The 15,424-nt window shown below is 44.2% G+C and overlaps 1 protein-coding gene across 9 annotated transcripts in view; it reads right to left on the bottom strand.

The window, feature by feature from the left end:
• Nucleotides 1–2,019: 2,019 nt before the first annotated feature.
• LOC140211428 (mitochondrial nicotinamide adenine dinucleotide transporter SLC25A51-like) overlaps nucleotides 2,020–15,424 on the bottom strand; it is a 30,281-nt gene continuing 16,876 nt past the window's right edge. For 7 of the 9 annotated variants that reach the window (XM_072281123.1, XM_072281126.1, XM_072281120.1 and 4 more), the window contains one exon: nucleotides 2,020–3,867. In XM_072281123.1, coding sequence (XP_072137224.1) covers nucleotides 2,915–3,808 — 894 coding nt within the window. In that variant the 5' untranslated portion in view covers nucleotides 3,809–3,867 and the 3' untranslated portion in view covers nucleotides 2,020–2,914. The other 2 variants (XM_072281119.1, XM_072281125.1) reach the window with 2 other exon arrangements.

Raw genomic sequence — 15,424 nt, 5'->3', positions numbered from 1 at the left:
TACAGAAAGCTGAACAGAGTACACATTCACCTCGTTAATACACTTATCTCTTTGAAAATTTCATCCAAACTGCTCAGATAGGATGTCCTCCTAACAAATCTGTGCAATCTTTCATTAATTCCTACCCATACAAGTCAAAAATAAATTCTGATCCATAATTTTTTTTTCCCAACATCCTAACACTAATCATGAATGGCTACCTGGCTACCCTTCCTGAGTAAAAGATACAATTGCTATCCCTTGTCATCTGGCACCACAGTGATTAGTGAAATTTTTTAAAAAGACTGTCAGCACCCCAGCAGCTTTCTCCTTTGCCTTTTGTAGCAGCCAGAGACATAACTCATCTAGCTCTGGGGATTTATCCATCTACAAGTCCAGTGGTTCACTTTTGAAAGTCAGAATGGTGTGGCAAGGGACCGCATAAATGAGAGTTGTGCCCTGAGAAACACTGATAGTTCCAACATCCTGAGTGGGTCAGAATTGTAAAGGGTGGCAATTGAACTGATATGCATATGGGATGGGTTGGAGCTGGAGGCATTTGTATACAAGAGAGGAAGGGAAAGAGAAACCACTGCAGATGAGCACACGATGAAAGAAAATCCTGCTGGAGAGCGCAAGAACTCCTTCAGGAAGGCAAGTGCTAGTGAATTCAACAGTAAATGACAACACAGAAAGATGCTGGAAAATTGAAGTACCAACACAGCAGGTTAGACCACTTTTGACAAAGTGGAAATGCTAACTCAGTTTCTCTACATTTGTGGGCTGATGAGCAATCTTACGATCCTAGTTTTTATCAATAACAGTTCGGCATTCAGCACCAGTACCAATAACCAAGTTTCCAAACCTGGGCCTCTGTACTTGCCTCTGCAACTGGATTCTTGACTTCCTTACTGGAAGACCAAGTTAAGTGTGGATGGATAATAATATCTCCTTCTCGCTGACAATCAACACAGGCACACCTCAGGCATATATGCTTAGCCCACTGCTCTATTCTCTCAACTCGTGACTTGTGTGGCTAGGAATAGCTCAACCACCACCTATATATAAATTTGCAATGGTTGTTGGTAAATGTCTGATGGCAACATGGAGTACAGGGTGAGACAAAATGGTCTAACCACCACCTCACAACCAACATCAACAAGATCAAGGCACCGACCGGGAACTTCAGGGAGGGGCAGTTGAGGGAACACACACCAGTCCTTATTGAGGGGTCAGTGGTGAAAAGGATAAGCAACTTCTGGTTTCTGGGTGTCAACATCTCAGAGGATCTATCCTGGTCTAAACACTGATTCGATCGTAAAGTAGGCATGTTAACAGGACCACTTCTTTTGACGTCTGAGGAGATTTGGTATGTCAGCAAAGACTCTTACATATTTCTACAGATTAACAGAGGGGACTGGTTGCATTACAGCCTATATGGAGCCTCCAATGCACAGGATTGTAAGAGGCTGCAGAGGGTTATCGACTTAGCCTACTAAATCATAGGCACAACCTTCACACCATCAAGGACATCTGCAAGAGATGGTGCCTCAAGGCGGTAGTACCCAGCATTAAGGACCTTCATCATCTGGGAGCTGCTCTCTTCTTGTTACTATCACCAGGAAGCAAGAGCAGGAGCCTGAAAACCCATATGCAACAATTTAGGAGCAGCTTCTTCCCCTCCGCCATCAGATTTCTGAATTAACACTGCTTCTTTTTTGCAGCATTTCTTTTTTGTGATTTATAGATTTTTCAGCCTTTGCATTGTAGTTGCCACAGAACAACAAAATTCACATCATAGATCTGTGATAACTGATTCTGCTTAGAAAAACCACGAGCTTCTGAAATCAATTTTTCTACCAGAGAAATTCTTTGTAAGATCCTGAAAGGGACCAGCAATTCCAAGGCTTTGGCAGTGGAGGGGGAGGTGAGCAGTTCCTTGTTGAGTTTACCTTAAATATTTTCACAATGCCCAAGCCTGTTTAGATCATCAATAACTTTGAAGCAACAGGTAATAACACAAAATTGAAGTAACCATGCAGTACCCATATTCAGTTTAATATACAATTTTCAACAAAAGTGCAAAAACTGATTACTCAACAAGATAAAAATGTAATACATATATACATAAATCAACAGGGGTGCATTGCTGAAGCATCCTCTGTTATGCTAGAATAATTCAAAGCAATTAAGTATCCACAGGGCACTTTGTTCTTGAATGCTTAATCTAATGACGAATGAAATGTTAAGGATAGTGGTCTGTCTGTATCAGCAAAGTGATAAACAATAGTAGCAACAACAACATGGACACAGACTTAACAGGGCATACAGACCAGGAACCTTTCCAATTATCACAAAGTAACTAAAAATAATGCAACAACGTTACCCCAAATTCCTCAGTGGCCTTCTGCACAAGTATGTTAAAGGCAAGTCAAAGCATGTACCTTACCCCAATGTATCAAGAGTAAAAAAAAAGATAGTAATTATAACATCTCTTAAGTTTAAAAAAAACACTTAAAAAAAAGTCTCTTGTAGAACTGGACAAAAGTTTCAGATCATAATGCAAACTTTAAATTGATACAGAAGTTGTCAGCAAAACAAAGTATAAAGACAAAATATTATTTCTATCAGCTTAAGAGATATGAACCATCCTCTCCAAGGTAGGTTTGATGGAATAATCATTTGTATCTATCTCCTGGTTCATGACTCATACTGTCCCTCTATTTCAATAGAAAATGAAGCCAGGAACTCCAAAATATTCTCAAATTGGGTCATTAGACACCTGATCTCTTTAAGCTGAACTCTTCTCGACCTATGCATTAAATAAGCTAGGCGAAGTGCATTTGATGGGTATAGCTGAAGAGGCAGGTACCACAAATGATATATGAAGCTCAAACTATTGCTCCAGTTCGGGATCAAATTTTGAAAAATTCTCTCAGATTAATTTAAGCAAAATTTCATAGGTTGCATTGATTATACCCCATGATAAAATTGACCGATGGTAGTTGAGGTGCACTCCTCGCATTACGTTTGACAGTTTACCATCCCTTTCCCTCCAGATTTTCATGAAGACTTTTGTAAAAGATTGAAATTCTCCTCCAACTTCTGTCTGCATGCGTGCTTTCACCACATTAATTGGAAAAAATATTATTCCAAGTACAGACCCCAAAAAGCCCCCACAGATGAAGTCATTAAGCACATTAGTACTGTACGTAGTAGCTTCTGGTAGAGATTCTTTGACAGGCCCTCGCAAGCCAAAGAACAATGCATTACTTGGTCCATTGCGGAGGAGAATTGGTACAAGTCCTCTGTAATACTCCCCAAAACCATGCACTTTCAAAGCTTTAAAGGCATCAAAAGTATTTGTGAATCGGCTATGATGTCGGCGATCTTGTAGCAATGCCTGCACTCTCTCAAATGGTGTCAGCACAGCCTCTGCAGTCCCTGCCAATACCGCAGCAACAGTACGGGTCAGAAGCTCCGGGGCATTAGTTGTTCTCTTCAAGAGGCATGAGAAATTCTCATACAAACCAAACATCAATGCCACAGTTGTTGTCTTTTGGAGGAGCGGAGGCAGAATACCTCGGTATAGAATGCGAAAGCCATCCTGCTTTAACTGGCGAATAGCGTCCAATGTCGTTAGTCCATACAGCTGCTGCCGAAACAACACTTTCTGTATGGGGAAAGTGATCGCAATGTTAGTGAATGCTGCAAAATATCCACAGATATAATACTTAGTAGGTCCCACATAAGAGATCTGTTGCGTCAAATCCTGCTTAGTCCCAGCTAAGACAAGGTCCTTTGATCGGTTGCCTGCTTCAGTATCCATGTATCACAGGTGCTTATCCTTCTGGGTCAATGATACTGTTTTCCATCAGCCACATGGTCCTGTAGAGGGAAACACTGCAAAATTTAAACCTGAACCTCTATCTTTGTACTGCAGACAAATTTTTTAAAAATCTCTCCAAGCTTTCAACCTTCATTTAAATTGTGTCTCCCACATTTTCGGGATAGACACACTACAGACACTGAAATATTTTGAGATGCAGTCACCTATTTTGTAAGCAGAATACAAGAATTGTGTCATCATTGTCTCGGTTAGATCATGGGCTTAAGCCTTAGTGCAGAGACTACAGTATAATGAAAGGTGCTCATGGTGCTGGATTTTGGCTAATGGGCAGGTATTAGCATTTCTCTTGCTTGCAGGGAGTGATGTGTGTGTCAGAAGAGAGATTAGTGGGGTGGGACAAATGGACAAGTGAATCACACAGCGAGCAATCCCTGCAGAAAGCAGAGAATTTGGGGGAAGTAAAGATGTGTTTGGTGGTAGCATTCCATTGAGGATGGCAAAAGATGTGGAGAATGATCTGTTGGATGCGAAGGCCAGGACGAGGAACTTTATCTCTGTTAAGGCAGCGGGAAAAAGGGGTGAGTGCGATGTTCAGGAAATGGAGGAGATGTGGGTGAGGGCAGCATCAGTAGTGGAGGAAGGGAAACCCCATTCGTTGGAGAAGGACATCTCTGATGTCCTGTGAAGGAAAGCTGCACCCTGGGAACAGATGTGGCAGACACAAAGGAACTGAGAAAAGGGAATTACATTTTTTTTTTATATATAGATACAGGAAACAGGGTGGGAAGAGGAAGATGTTCGTTGACAGGGTTTTCAGAGACGAAGGCAGGGAAATTGATAGAGGGAAGAGAGGTGTCAGAATGGACCAATTGAGTTTATCAGCAGGATGAAAGTTGGTGAAGTATAGACAGATCACCAGTATCTTTCTCCCAGGGTCAAAATCTCAAATATTAGAGGACATCCATACAAGGTGAGAAGTGGTATTTTCAGAGGAGATGTGTGGGCATTGTTTTTATTTATTTTATTTTTTTTTTTATAAACAGAGTGGTGGGTGTCTGGACTGGACTGTCAGGGGTGGGAATGGAACTACGTACCTACAATACAGGTATTTAAGAGATTCTTAAATAGATACATGATAAGGCAGAGAATGGTGGGACATGGGCCTGTGTCAGCAGCAGGGATTAGTTTAGTTAGCATCTAATTACTCGTTTAATTTGTTCAGCACAACATTGTAGGCTGAAGGGCCTGTTTCTGTGCTCTATGGTTTATCTTTCATGATAGCTGAATAGACACAGAAGAAAGGAAACTGTGGATCGTATCACAATAATTATAAAATGAAGATTTGTATGAAGCATAAAGAACATTTTGAACAGATTGAACCTGACAGTGCATTGTAAAGTCTAGGTAACTCCAAATCATTGTGTTGCTTCTTGTGCTGACGGCTTCAGGAGATGTTGTACCAGAGCGTGTCAAAGCAAGATTAATTACTGTTATAAATTCAACAATAGGCACTTGAAACCAAATGAACATTAATAATTTCCACCAAAAGTATTAAAGGGGGTTATGCCCTGACAATTAACATTAAGATTTGCAAATATTTGGACTGCGTAATCAGAGGTCTGAGGAACTTTTTGTTCCACAGCCACTCATAGTGCTTTCATAATCTGGAATGCATTGCCTGGCACCACGGTGGAGGTAAGTATTTTCACAACTTTTTTAAAAATTTGGAAGAACATTTGAATTATCAAGACTTAGAAGGCTGCAGACCAAGTGCTGATACATATGGTTGGTAAGGTCACCATAAATGGAGTATGCTGAAACTTTAACAGAGAAACATGACCATTCCAAGATTCGCATAATCCAAATGATACATAACTGGGAGCAGCATGGCAGCATAGTGGCTAGCACAATGCTTTACAGTACAGGCAGCCCAGGCTCAATACCTGCCACAGCCCGGAACAAGTTTCTACATCCTCCCCATGACTGTGAGGGTTTCTTCCCACAGAACAAGACACAGCAGTTGGTAGGTTAATTGGTCATTGAAGATCGTCCTGTGATTAGGCTAGGATTATATCAGGTGATTGCTGGAGGGGCCTATTCTATGCAGTTATCTCAATAAATAAATCCACCATTAATAAATTGAGAAACTATGATTAATGCTTAATAACTTTCACAAAACAATACAACAAGAAACTCCATTTGCAGGATTAGAAATTGAAACTATAAAAATCCTTAAAACAATTTTTCAAATTGAGTTGTACACATTTTTGCTGGATGAGGAATCATGGCTATGCAGTGTCTGCAGATAAATACAAAATGAAGCACAGGCCAGACCTGATCTCACAGTTGAATATGCATTTTTGTTAAGACCATATTGACCATTTTCTTACAAGTCTGAACCACAAAGCACCACTATTTGTTTCAGCTTTGTTCTGGAAACTACAGGATTTCACAATGGTCTGAAATAATTACTCAAGTAATTTAGAATATCTTGAAGTTTAAAGTAGGGTTTAAGTAATAGTTGAAGAATTCTTACAGGGGCTTAATGCAGTGAGATAAATAATTGATCAGTCCAACCATAAAAGCAACCAATATACTGAAAACCAGCACATCAGAACTGCTATAATCTGGACAAGAGCATAGCAACATCAGTTTCAATCTGTAATGCCTTTAAGTGTTTGAAAATATTTAAGGTAACTTGGGGATACAGCTAAGAGATATTGCATTAAGATATATCAGTATGATTCATCAAAACTTAATTAAAAAGCCAAGTCTTAAGTACAAGTGATTTTTTTTGTCTTTAATTGGCTCAAAGACTGAACTAAGTCTTTGAACTAAACTAATTATACCTTCATTGGCTCCAAATGAGGGCATCAGAATTTTAAAAGAGGACAGACTGAAAGGAACAGAACGATAACAAGGCCACTGGAAAACTGGATAATGATAACAGCACATATTGATAGACATCAATGGGCCATGGGTTTAAATTAAAAACGTGCTTGAGTTCTGAATGCTGATGGAAATTAACATACCTTCATCCTCATGAGTATTGCCATGGGCTACATTATTACAAGTGAACATACAAGGTAATTCAAATGTACTGATCAGGAGTCAGCAGCACCTTGTGCATGGGAAGTCATGCCTATTGAACCTTTCAGTTTTGTTTTGAAGTAACCAAAAAGGCAGTGAGGATCGGGCAGTGGATGTTGTCTACTTGGTCTTCAGCAGTAAGGTCCCACATGGTAAGCAGATCTGGAATGTGAGGTCACATGGAATCCAGGGAAACCCATTTAGGTGGATTCAAAATTGGCTTGGAAGCAAGAAGCTGAGAATGGTGGTTGAAGAACCTGCTTCTCCGAATGGGTGTGATGACTACTGGTGTGCCTCAGGAGTTAATGTTGTGACAAGTGTTTAAGATAAGTGGCATAGGTAAGTTGGATGCAAATGTACATTGATCAATAAGTTTGCGGATGACACAAAATTAGGTGCTGTTTTTTGTAGTGAAGGTGGTTACTGGAGATTACAGGGGGATCTTGATCGTTTGGGTATGTGGGCCAGGAAGTGGCAAATGGATTTCAAATCAGGCAAGTGTGAGGTGATGCAATTTGGAAAGTCACCACTAGGGAGGGTAATGCATCAGGGTAAAAGTGTATCACACACAAAATGCTGAGGAAATTGTTGAAAGTAGTGACACAGGATAGTGAAAAAGTCATTTAGCACGCTGGCCTCCTTCAGTCAGGACAGAGTACAGGAGTTGGGATATTGTGTTGCAGTTCTATTGGGGAGGCTGCACTAGTACTGTTCAGAGTTTTGTCACACCATTATAGGAATTTTTACAAGGATGTTGTCACACCTAGAGACCAATTTATGGGGAGAGGTTGGCCAGGGTAGGACTTTATTCCTTGGAGCATAGGAGAACGAGCGGTCACCTTATACAAGTATTTAAAATTACAAGAAGCATAGATAAGGTGTACAGTAACAGCCTTCACCCCAGGATCCAGAGCCCAAAACTAGGGGGGAGCATAAATTTCAGACAAGAGGGGAAAGATTCCAAAGGTACCCGAGGGGCAATTTCTTCATGCAGAGGATAATGAGCATGTGGAATGAGCTGCCGGAACAAGTGGCTGCACCAACACAATGGTATCATTTAAGGAAGACATGGATAAGTCTATAGAGGATTGGATCTTAAGAGGGATACAGGCTGAATGCAGAAAATTGGGACAAGCTGGGTGGGCACTATGATCAGCATGGACTCGTTGGGTAGAACAGCCTGTATCCATGCTGTATATAGCTCTATGACTCCACTAGGAAAAATTCCTCAATCGACTTTTGAAAATCATTTGGAGAAAAGAAAACACTAGCCCTGAAATGCACTGATGCTGCCTGACCTGCTGAGTTCCTCCACCACTTTGTGTGTGTTCCACTAGTCCTTCCTAAGTTTAGCAAGATACAGGTCAACAACACCCTGGCAAAGTTACTGACCCAGCTGGAGGCCACCGCGCCAGAACTGCTTCTTAAACTCCGGACCGCAGCTGGACCCGACCAGCGAGGCCCACCACGTTCCCGGAGACCCGCAGCCTGCTACCGTACCAGAGCACTTGGAGACACGGCCCAGTCCGACCAGCACCTCTCCAGAGCAGACGACCGCACAGAAGTGATGGCAGAGACCTCAAGGTGCCCCAGACGCTTCCCCGAAGCGACCACTGTAAAGCCCCCTTGGTGGCCATCCACAGCTGCTGGAAGTGAGGCCTCTACAGCTGACCTCGGAAATCGAGCCCGAGGCTCGACTGGAGCGGAGGCCTCCACAACCATGATCGGTTTAAGGGCATGTTTCAGCAAGGAACCCGGCCATCCGGGATTAAGTGTTGGCTTCGGGGCCCGACCCAATCAACAGCCCGGGCCCCCAGCAGCGAGAAGTGGCAGCGGAGCCTCCCCCGTTACTCGGCCCAACCCGGAGCGCACGACGACACGACCCACCAACATCAAAGAGCTGACAACACACTGCATCGATGGAGACCTGGAAAGATGCACTACTTACCAAGGAAGAGTAGGAAAAGAGCTGGGCTGCTAGTCAGATTGAAGCTGATGGGCTTCAGGGTCCCTATGCCCACCATCCTACTAGCTAATGTGCAAGCCATAGAGAACAAGGTGGATGATCTTAAAGGGAGACTTACCTACTGCAGGGAGATACAGAACTGCTGTGTATTCCGTTTCACCGAGACCTCGCTCTCCCCTGCCACCCCCGACTGTGCCATCCAACCGGAGGGATTTTCGATCCATCGGATGGACCGCACGGCGTCTTCGGGCAAGACGAGGGGAGGTAGTGTCTGCCTACTGATCAACAATGGGTGGTGCTCAGACACAGTGGCACTGACAAGCTCCTGCAGCCCAGAACTGGAACACCTGTCGGTGAAGTGTTGTCCCTACTATCTGCCACGGGAATTCACCTCGGTCATACTGACAGCGGTCTACATTCCCCCCCACCACCAGGCGGACGTGGAGTGTGCTCTGAACATACTGTATGCCAACTTCAGTGAACTTGAGACCAGGTATCCGGAGGCTTTGCTCATTACAGCCGGGGACTTTAACCAGGCCAACCTCAGAAAGGCGCTGCCAAAGTTATACCAACATGTCTCCTGCCCCACTAAAGGCCCGAATATACTTGACCACTGCTACACAGCAGTCAAGGACACCCACCATTCCATTTCACGACCTCACTTCGGAAAATCGGACCATCAGGCCGTACTCCTCCTCCTGGCTTACAAACAGAAACTGAAGCAGGAGGTCACGGTGTCAAAAGTAGTGTCGCATTGGACAGAGGAAACGGATGAGGTCCTCTGTGACTGCTTTGAATTGGTGGACTGGTTAATATTCAAGGACTCGGCAGCTAACCTTGATGAGTATGCCTCGGCTGTCACAGACTTTATTTGGAAATGCACGGAGGACTGTGTGTCTCGCAAGACTTTCCGGGTATTCTCTAACCGGAAACCTTGGATAAATTATGAGGTCAAGTCCCTTTTAAAGGCTAGAGCTGCAGCTTTTAGGTCGGGGATACCAGTCGCTACACAGATTCCAGGCGTGAACTCCAGAAAGCCATTAAGACCATAAGACAAAGCAACAGGAGTAAGCCATTCAGCCCATCGAGTCTGTTCCACCATTTTACCATGCTGATCCATTCTCCTATTTAGTCCCACTCCCCTGCCTTCTCACCATAACCTTTGATGCCCTGGCTACTCAGATACCTATCAATCTCTGCCTTAAATACACCCAATGACTTGGCCTCCACTGCTGCCCATGGTAACAAATTCCATAGATTCACCACCCTCTGGCTAAAAAAATTTCTTCGTATTTCTGTTCTGAATGGATGCCCTTCAATCTTTAAGTCATGCCCTCTCGTACTAGACTCCCCCATCATGGGAAACAACTTTGCCACATCCACTCTGTCCATGCCTTTCAACATTCGAAATGTTTCTATGAAGTCTCCCCTCATTCTTCTAAACTCCAAGGAATACAGTCCAAGAGCGGACAAACGTTCCTCATATATTAACCCTCTCATTCCCGGAATCATTCTATTGAATCTTCTCTGCACCCTCTCCAACGTCAGCACATCCTTTCTTAAATAAGGAGACCAAAACTGCCCACAGTACTCCAAGTGAGGTCTCACCAGCGCCTTATAGAGCCTCAACATCACATCCCTGCTCCTATACTCTATTCCTCTAGAAATGAATGCCAACATTGCATTCGCCTTCTTCACTACTGACTCAACCTGGAGGTTAACTTTAAGGGTATCCTGTATGAGGACTCCCAAGTCCCATTGCATCTCAGAACTTTGAATTCTTTCCCCATTTAAATAATAGTCTGCCCGTTTATTTTTTCTGCCAAAGTGCATAACCATACACTTTCCAACATTGTACTTCATTTGCCACTTCTTTGCCCATTCTTCCAATCTATCCAAGTCTCTCTGCAGACTCTCCGTTTCCTCAGCACTACCAGCCCCTCCACCTATCTTCGTATCGTCAGCAAACTTAGCCACAAAGCCATCTATTCCATAATCCAAATCGTTGATGTACAATGTAAAAAGAAGCGGCCCCAACACTGACCCCTGTGGAACACCACTGGTAACCGGCAGCCAACCAGAATAGGATCCCTTTATTCCCACTCTGTTTCCTGCCAATCAGCCAACGCTCTATCCACGTATGTAACTTTCCCGTAATTTCATGGGCTCTTATCTTGTTAAGTAGCCTCATGTGTGGCACCTTGTCAAAGGCCTTCTGAAAATCCAAATATACAACATCCACTGCATCTCCCTTGTCTAGCCTACTGGCAATTTCCTCAAAAAATTGTAATAGGTTTGTTAGGCAGGATTTTCCTTTAAGGAATCCATGCTGAGTTCTGCCTATCTTGTCATATGCCTCCAAGTACTCTGTAACCTCATCCTTGACAATCGACTCCAACAACTTCCCAACCACCGATGTTAAGCTAACAGGTCTATAACTTCCTTTTTGCTTCCTTGCCCCCTTCTTAAATAGCGGAGTGACATTTGCAATCTTCCAGTCCTCCGGAACCATGCCAGAATCTATCGACTTTTGAAAGATCATCGCTAATGCCTCCACAATCTCCACAGCCACTTCCTTCAGAACACGCGGGTGCATTCCATATGGTCCAGGAGATTTATCTACCTTTAGACTATTCAGCTTCCTAAGTACTTTCTCTGTCATAATTGTGACTGCGCACACTTCTCTTCCCTGCCACCCTTGAGTGTCCAGTATACTGCTGATGTCTTCCTCAGTGAAGACTGATGCAAACTATTCATTCAGTTCCTCTGCCATCCCCTTATCTCCCATTACAATTTCTCCAGCATCATTTTCTATCGGTCCTATATCTACTCTCACCTGTCTTTTACTCTTTATATACTTGAAAAAGCTTTTAGTATCCTCTTCGATATTATTTGCTAGCTTCCTTTCATAGTTAATCTTTTCTCTCTTAATGACCTTCTTGATTTCCTTTTGTAAGGTTTTAAAAACTTCCCAATCCCTCTCTTCCCACTAATTTTTGTTTCCTTGTATGCCCTCTCTTTTGCTTTAACTTTGGCTTTGACTTCTCTTGTCAACCACGGTTGCATCCTTTTTCCACTCGAAAATTTCTTCTTCTTTGGAATATACCTGTCTTGCACCTTCCTCATTTCTCGCATAAACTCCAGCCACTACTGCTCTGCTGTCTTTCCCGCCAGTGTCTCTTTCCAGTCAACTTTGGCCAGTTCCTCTCTCATGCCACTGTAATTTCCTTTACTTCACTGAAATACCGACACATCAGATTTCAGCTTCTCTTTTTCTAATTTCACAGTGAACGCAATCATGTTATGATCACTGTCTCCTAAGGGTTCCTTCACCTCAATCTCTCTAATCACTTCCGGTTCACTACACAATACTCAATCCAGTACAGCCGATCCCCTAGTGGGCTCAACAACAAGCTGTTCTAAAAAGGCATCTTGCAGACATTCTACAAATTCTCTCTCGAGATCCAGTGCTGACCTGATTTTCCCAATCTACTCGCATGTTAAAATCCCCCACAATTATCGTAACACTGCCCTTCTGACAAGCCTTTTCTATTTCCAGTTGTAATTTGTAGTCCATATCCCTGCAGTTGTTTGGAGGCCTATAAATAACTGCCATCAGGGTCCTTTTACCCCTGTGATTTCTTAGCTCAACCCATAAATATTCTGCACCTTCCAATTATATATCACCTCTTTCTAACGATTTAATATCATTTCTTACCAATAAAGCCACGGCCCCCCCCCCCCCGCCTACCTTCCTATCCTTCCGATATAGGACGTTCAGCTCCCAGAGACATGCATCCTTTAGCCAGGTCTCAGTGATGGCCACAATATCATACCTGCCAATCTGTAGCTGTACAACAAGATCATCCACTTTATTCCTTATGCTGCGTGCATTTAAGTACAACACCTTAAGACCAGTATTTGATACTTTTCGCTTTGATTTCACTACAACTTTATTGCATTGCAAATCATCCCAATGGCTACAAATTTGCCCCATCACCTGCCTGTCTTTCCTGATATCTTTACTGCGCTCTTAGATTTATTTCTGTTTTCCCCTTCCTCCGCTCTATCATTCCAGTTCCCATCCCCCTGCCAAATTGGTTTAAACCCTCCCTAACAGCACTATTAAACTTTCCCGCCAGGATATTGGTCCCCTTCGGGTTCAGGTGTAACCTGTCCTTTTTGAACAGGTCATACTTCCCCCAGAAGAGATCCCAATTATCCAAGAATCTGAAGCCCTGTCCCCTACACCAGTCTCTCAGCCACGCATTCATCTGCCTGATCCGACTATTCTTGTCCTCGCTAGCACATGGCACAGGTAGCAATCCCGTGATTACTACCCTGGAGGTCCTGCTTCTCAGCTTCCTTCCTAACTCCTGGAAATCTCTCTTCAGGACCTCCTTTGTCCTATCTATGTCATTGGTACCAACATGTACCAAGACAACTGGCTGCTCACCCTCCCCCTTCAGAATATTCAGGACCCGATCCGAGACATCCCGTACCCTGGCACCCGGGAGGCAACACACCATGCGGGTATCTCTGTCAGGCTCACAGAATCTCCTGTCTGTTCCCCTAACTATGGAATCCCCTACCACTACCACATTTCTCTTCTCCCTCCTTCTCTCCTGCACAACAGTGCCAGGCTCAGTGCCAGAGACCCAGTCACCGTGGGCGTCCCCTGTCAGGTCATCCCCCTCAACAGCATCCAGAACAAGATATTTGTTGCTGAGGGGGACAGCCACAGGTGTGCTCTCCACTATCCGGGCATTTCCCCTCCCTCTCTTGACAGTGACCCAGTTTTCTGACCCCTGTACCTAGGGATGACTACCTCCCTGTAGCTCCTGTCTATCACCTCTTCACTTTCCCTAATAAGCAGTAGGTCATCAAGCTGCAGCTCCAGATCCCTAACACAGTCTCTGAAGAGCTGCAACTCGGTGCACCTGGCACAGATGTGGCCATTAAGGGCACCAAGAGGCAATATCGAGCCAAGTTGGAAGCCCAGGCTAACCAAAGGGATGCCAGTAGACTATGGCAGGGTCTAAGTGAGATCACTGGGGCGCAAAGAAAAGTCTGGGAATATCAATAACTGTGGCGCTTCTCTTCCTGACGAACTTAACATATTCTACGCAAGATTCGAACAGAAGAGAAGCGTCCTGCTCCCTCCGGATGAACCAGACCTGGTGGCATCGAGATTCATCGTCACCGAGGACGTTAGAAGGGCCTTCCTGAAGATAAATCCAAGGAAGGCAACAGGCCCAGATGGCGTCCCAGGACAGGTTCTCTGGGCCTGTGCAAGCGAGCTAGCTAGAGTGTTTGCTGACATCTTCAAATGCTCTTTGCTTCAGTCTAAGTTCCCCTGATGTTTTAAGAAGGCAACGATAATCCCAGTGCTGAAGAGGAGCAAGGTGGCATGCCTGAATGACTATCGACCTGTGGCTCTGACATCAATTGCTATGAAGTGCTTCCAGAGATTGGTTTTGGCACACATCAACCACAGCCGACCGGTCAACCTCGACGCTTTGCAATTCGCCTACCGGAGCAACAGGTCGACAGCAGATGCCATCTCTCTGGTCCTACATTCCTCCTTAGAACACCTGGAGAATAAAGACGCATACGTAAGGCTCCTTTTCATTGACTACAGCTCTGCTTTTACTACATCATTCTAAATAAACTGATTCCTAAGCTCCGGAACCTGGGCCTTAGCACTCAGATCTGCAGCTGGATCTTCAACTTCCTCACAGACAGGACCCAGGCTGTAAAAATAGGGGACAAGCTCTCCTCTACAATCACTCTGAGCACCAGTGCCCCACAAGGCTGTGTACTCAGGCCCCTGCTGTACTCACTGTACACCCATGATTGCATAGCCAAGTTTCCATCAAACTCCATATATAAGTTTGCTGATGACACAACAATTGTAGGCCATATCTCAGGTAATGATGAGTTTGAGCACAGAGAGGAAATTGAGAACCTGGTGGCATGGTGCGAAGACAATAACCTATCCCTCAACGTCAGCAAGACGAAGGAATTGGTTGTTGACTTCAGAAGGAGTAGCGGACCGCATGACCCAATTTACATCAGTGGTGCGCAAGTGGAACAGCTCAAAAGCTTTAAATTCCTCGGGGTCAATATCACAAATGACCTGACTTGGTCCAACCAAGCAGAGTTCACTGTCAAGAAGGCCCACCAGTGCCTTTACTTCCTGAGAAAACTAAAGAAATTTGGCCTGTCCCCTAAAACCCTCACTAATTTTTATAGATGCACCGTAGAAAGCATTCTTCTAGGGTGCATCACAACCTGGTATGGAAGTTGTCCTGTCCAAGACCGAAAGAAGCTGCAGAAGATAGTGAACACAGCGCAGCACATCACACAAACCAATCTTCCGTCCGTGGACTCACTTTACACCGCACGCTGTCGGAGCAGTGCTGCCAGGATAATCAAGGACACCACCCACACAGCCAACACACTTTTCGTCCCTCTTCTCTCCGGGAGAAGGTTCAGGAGCTTGAAGACTCATACAGCCAGATTTGGGAACAGCTTCT

This window comes from Mobula birostris, chromosome 17, assembly GCF_030028105.1.
Source record: "Mobula birostris isolate sMobBir1 chromosome 17, sMobBir1.hap1, whole genome shotgun sequence".
In the NCBI taxonomy this organism is placed as follows: Eukaryota; Metazoa; Chordata; class Chondrichthyes; order Myliobatiformes; family Myliobatidae; genus Mobula; species Mobula birostris.
This window is presented reverse-complemented; position numbering and strand designations above follow the sequence as displayed.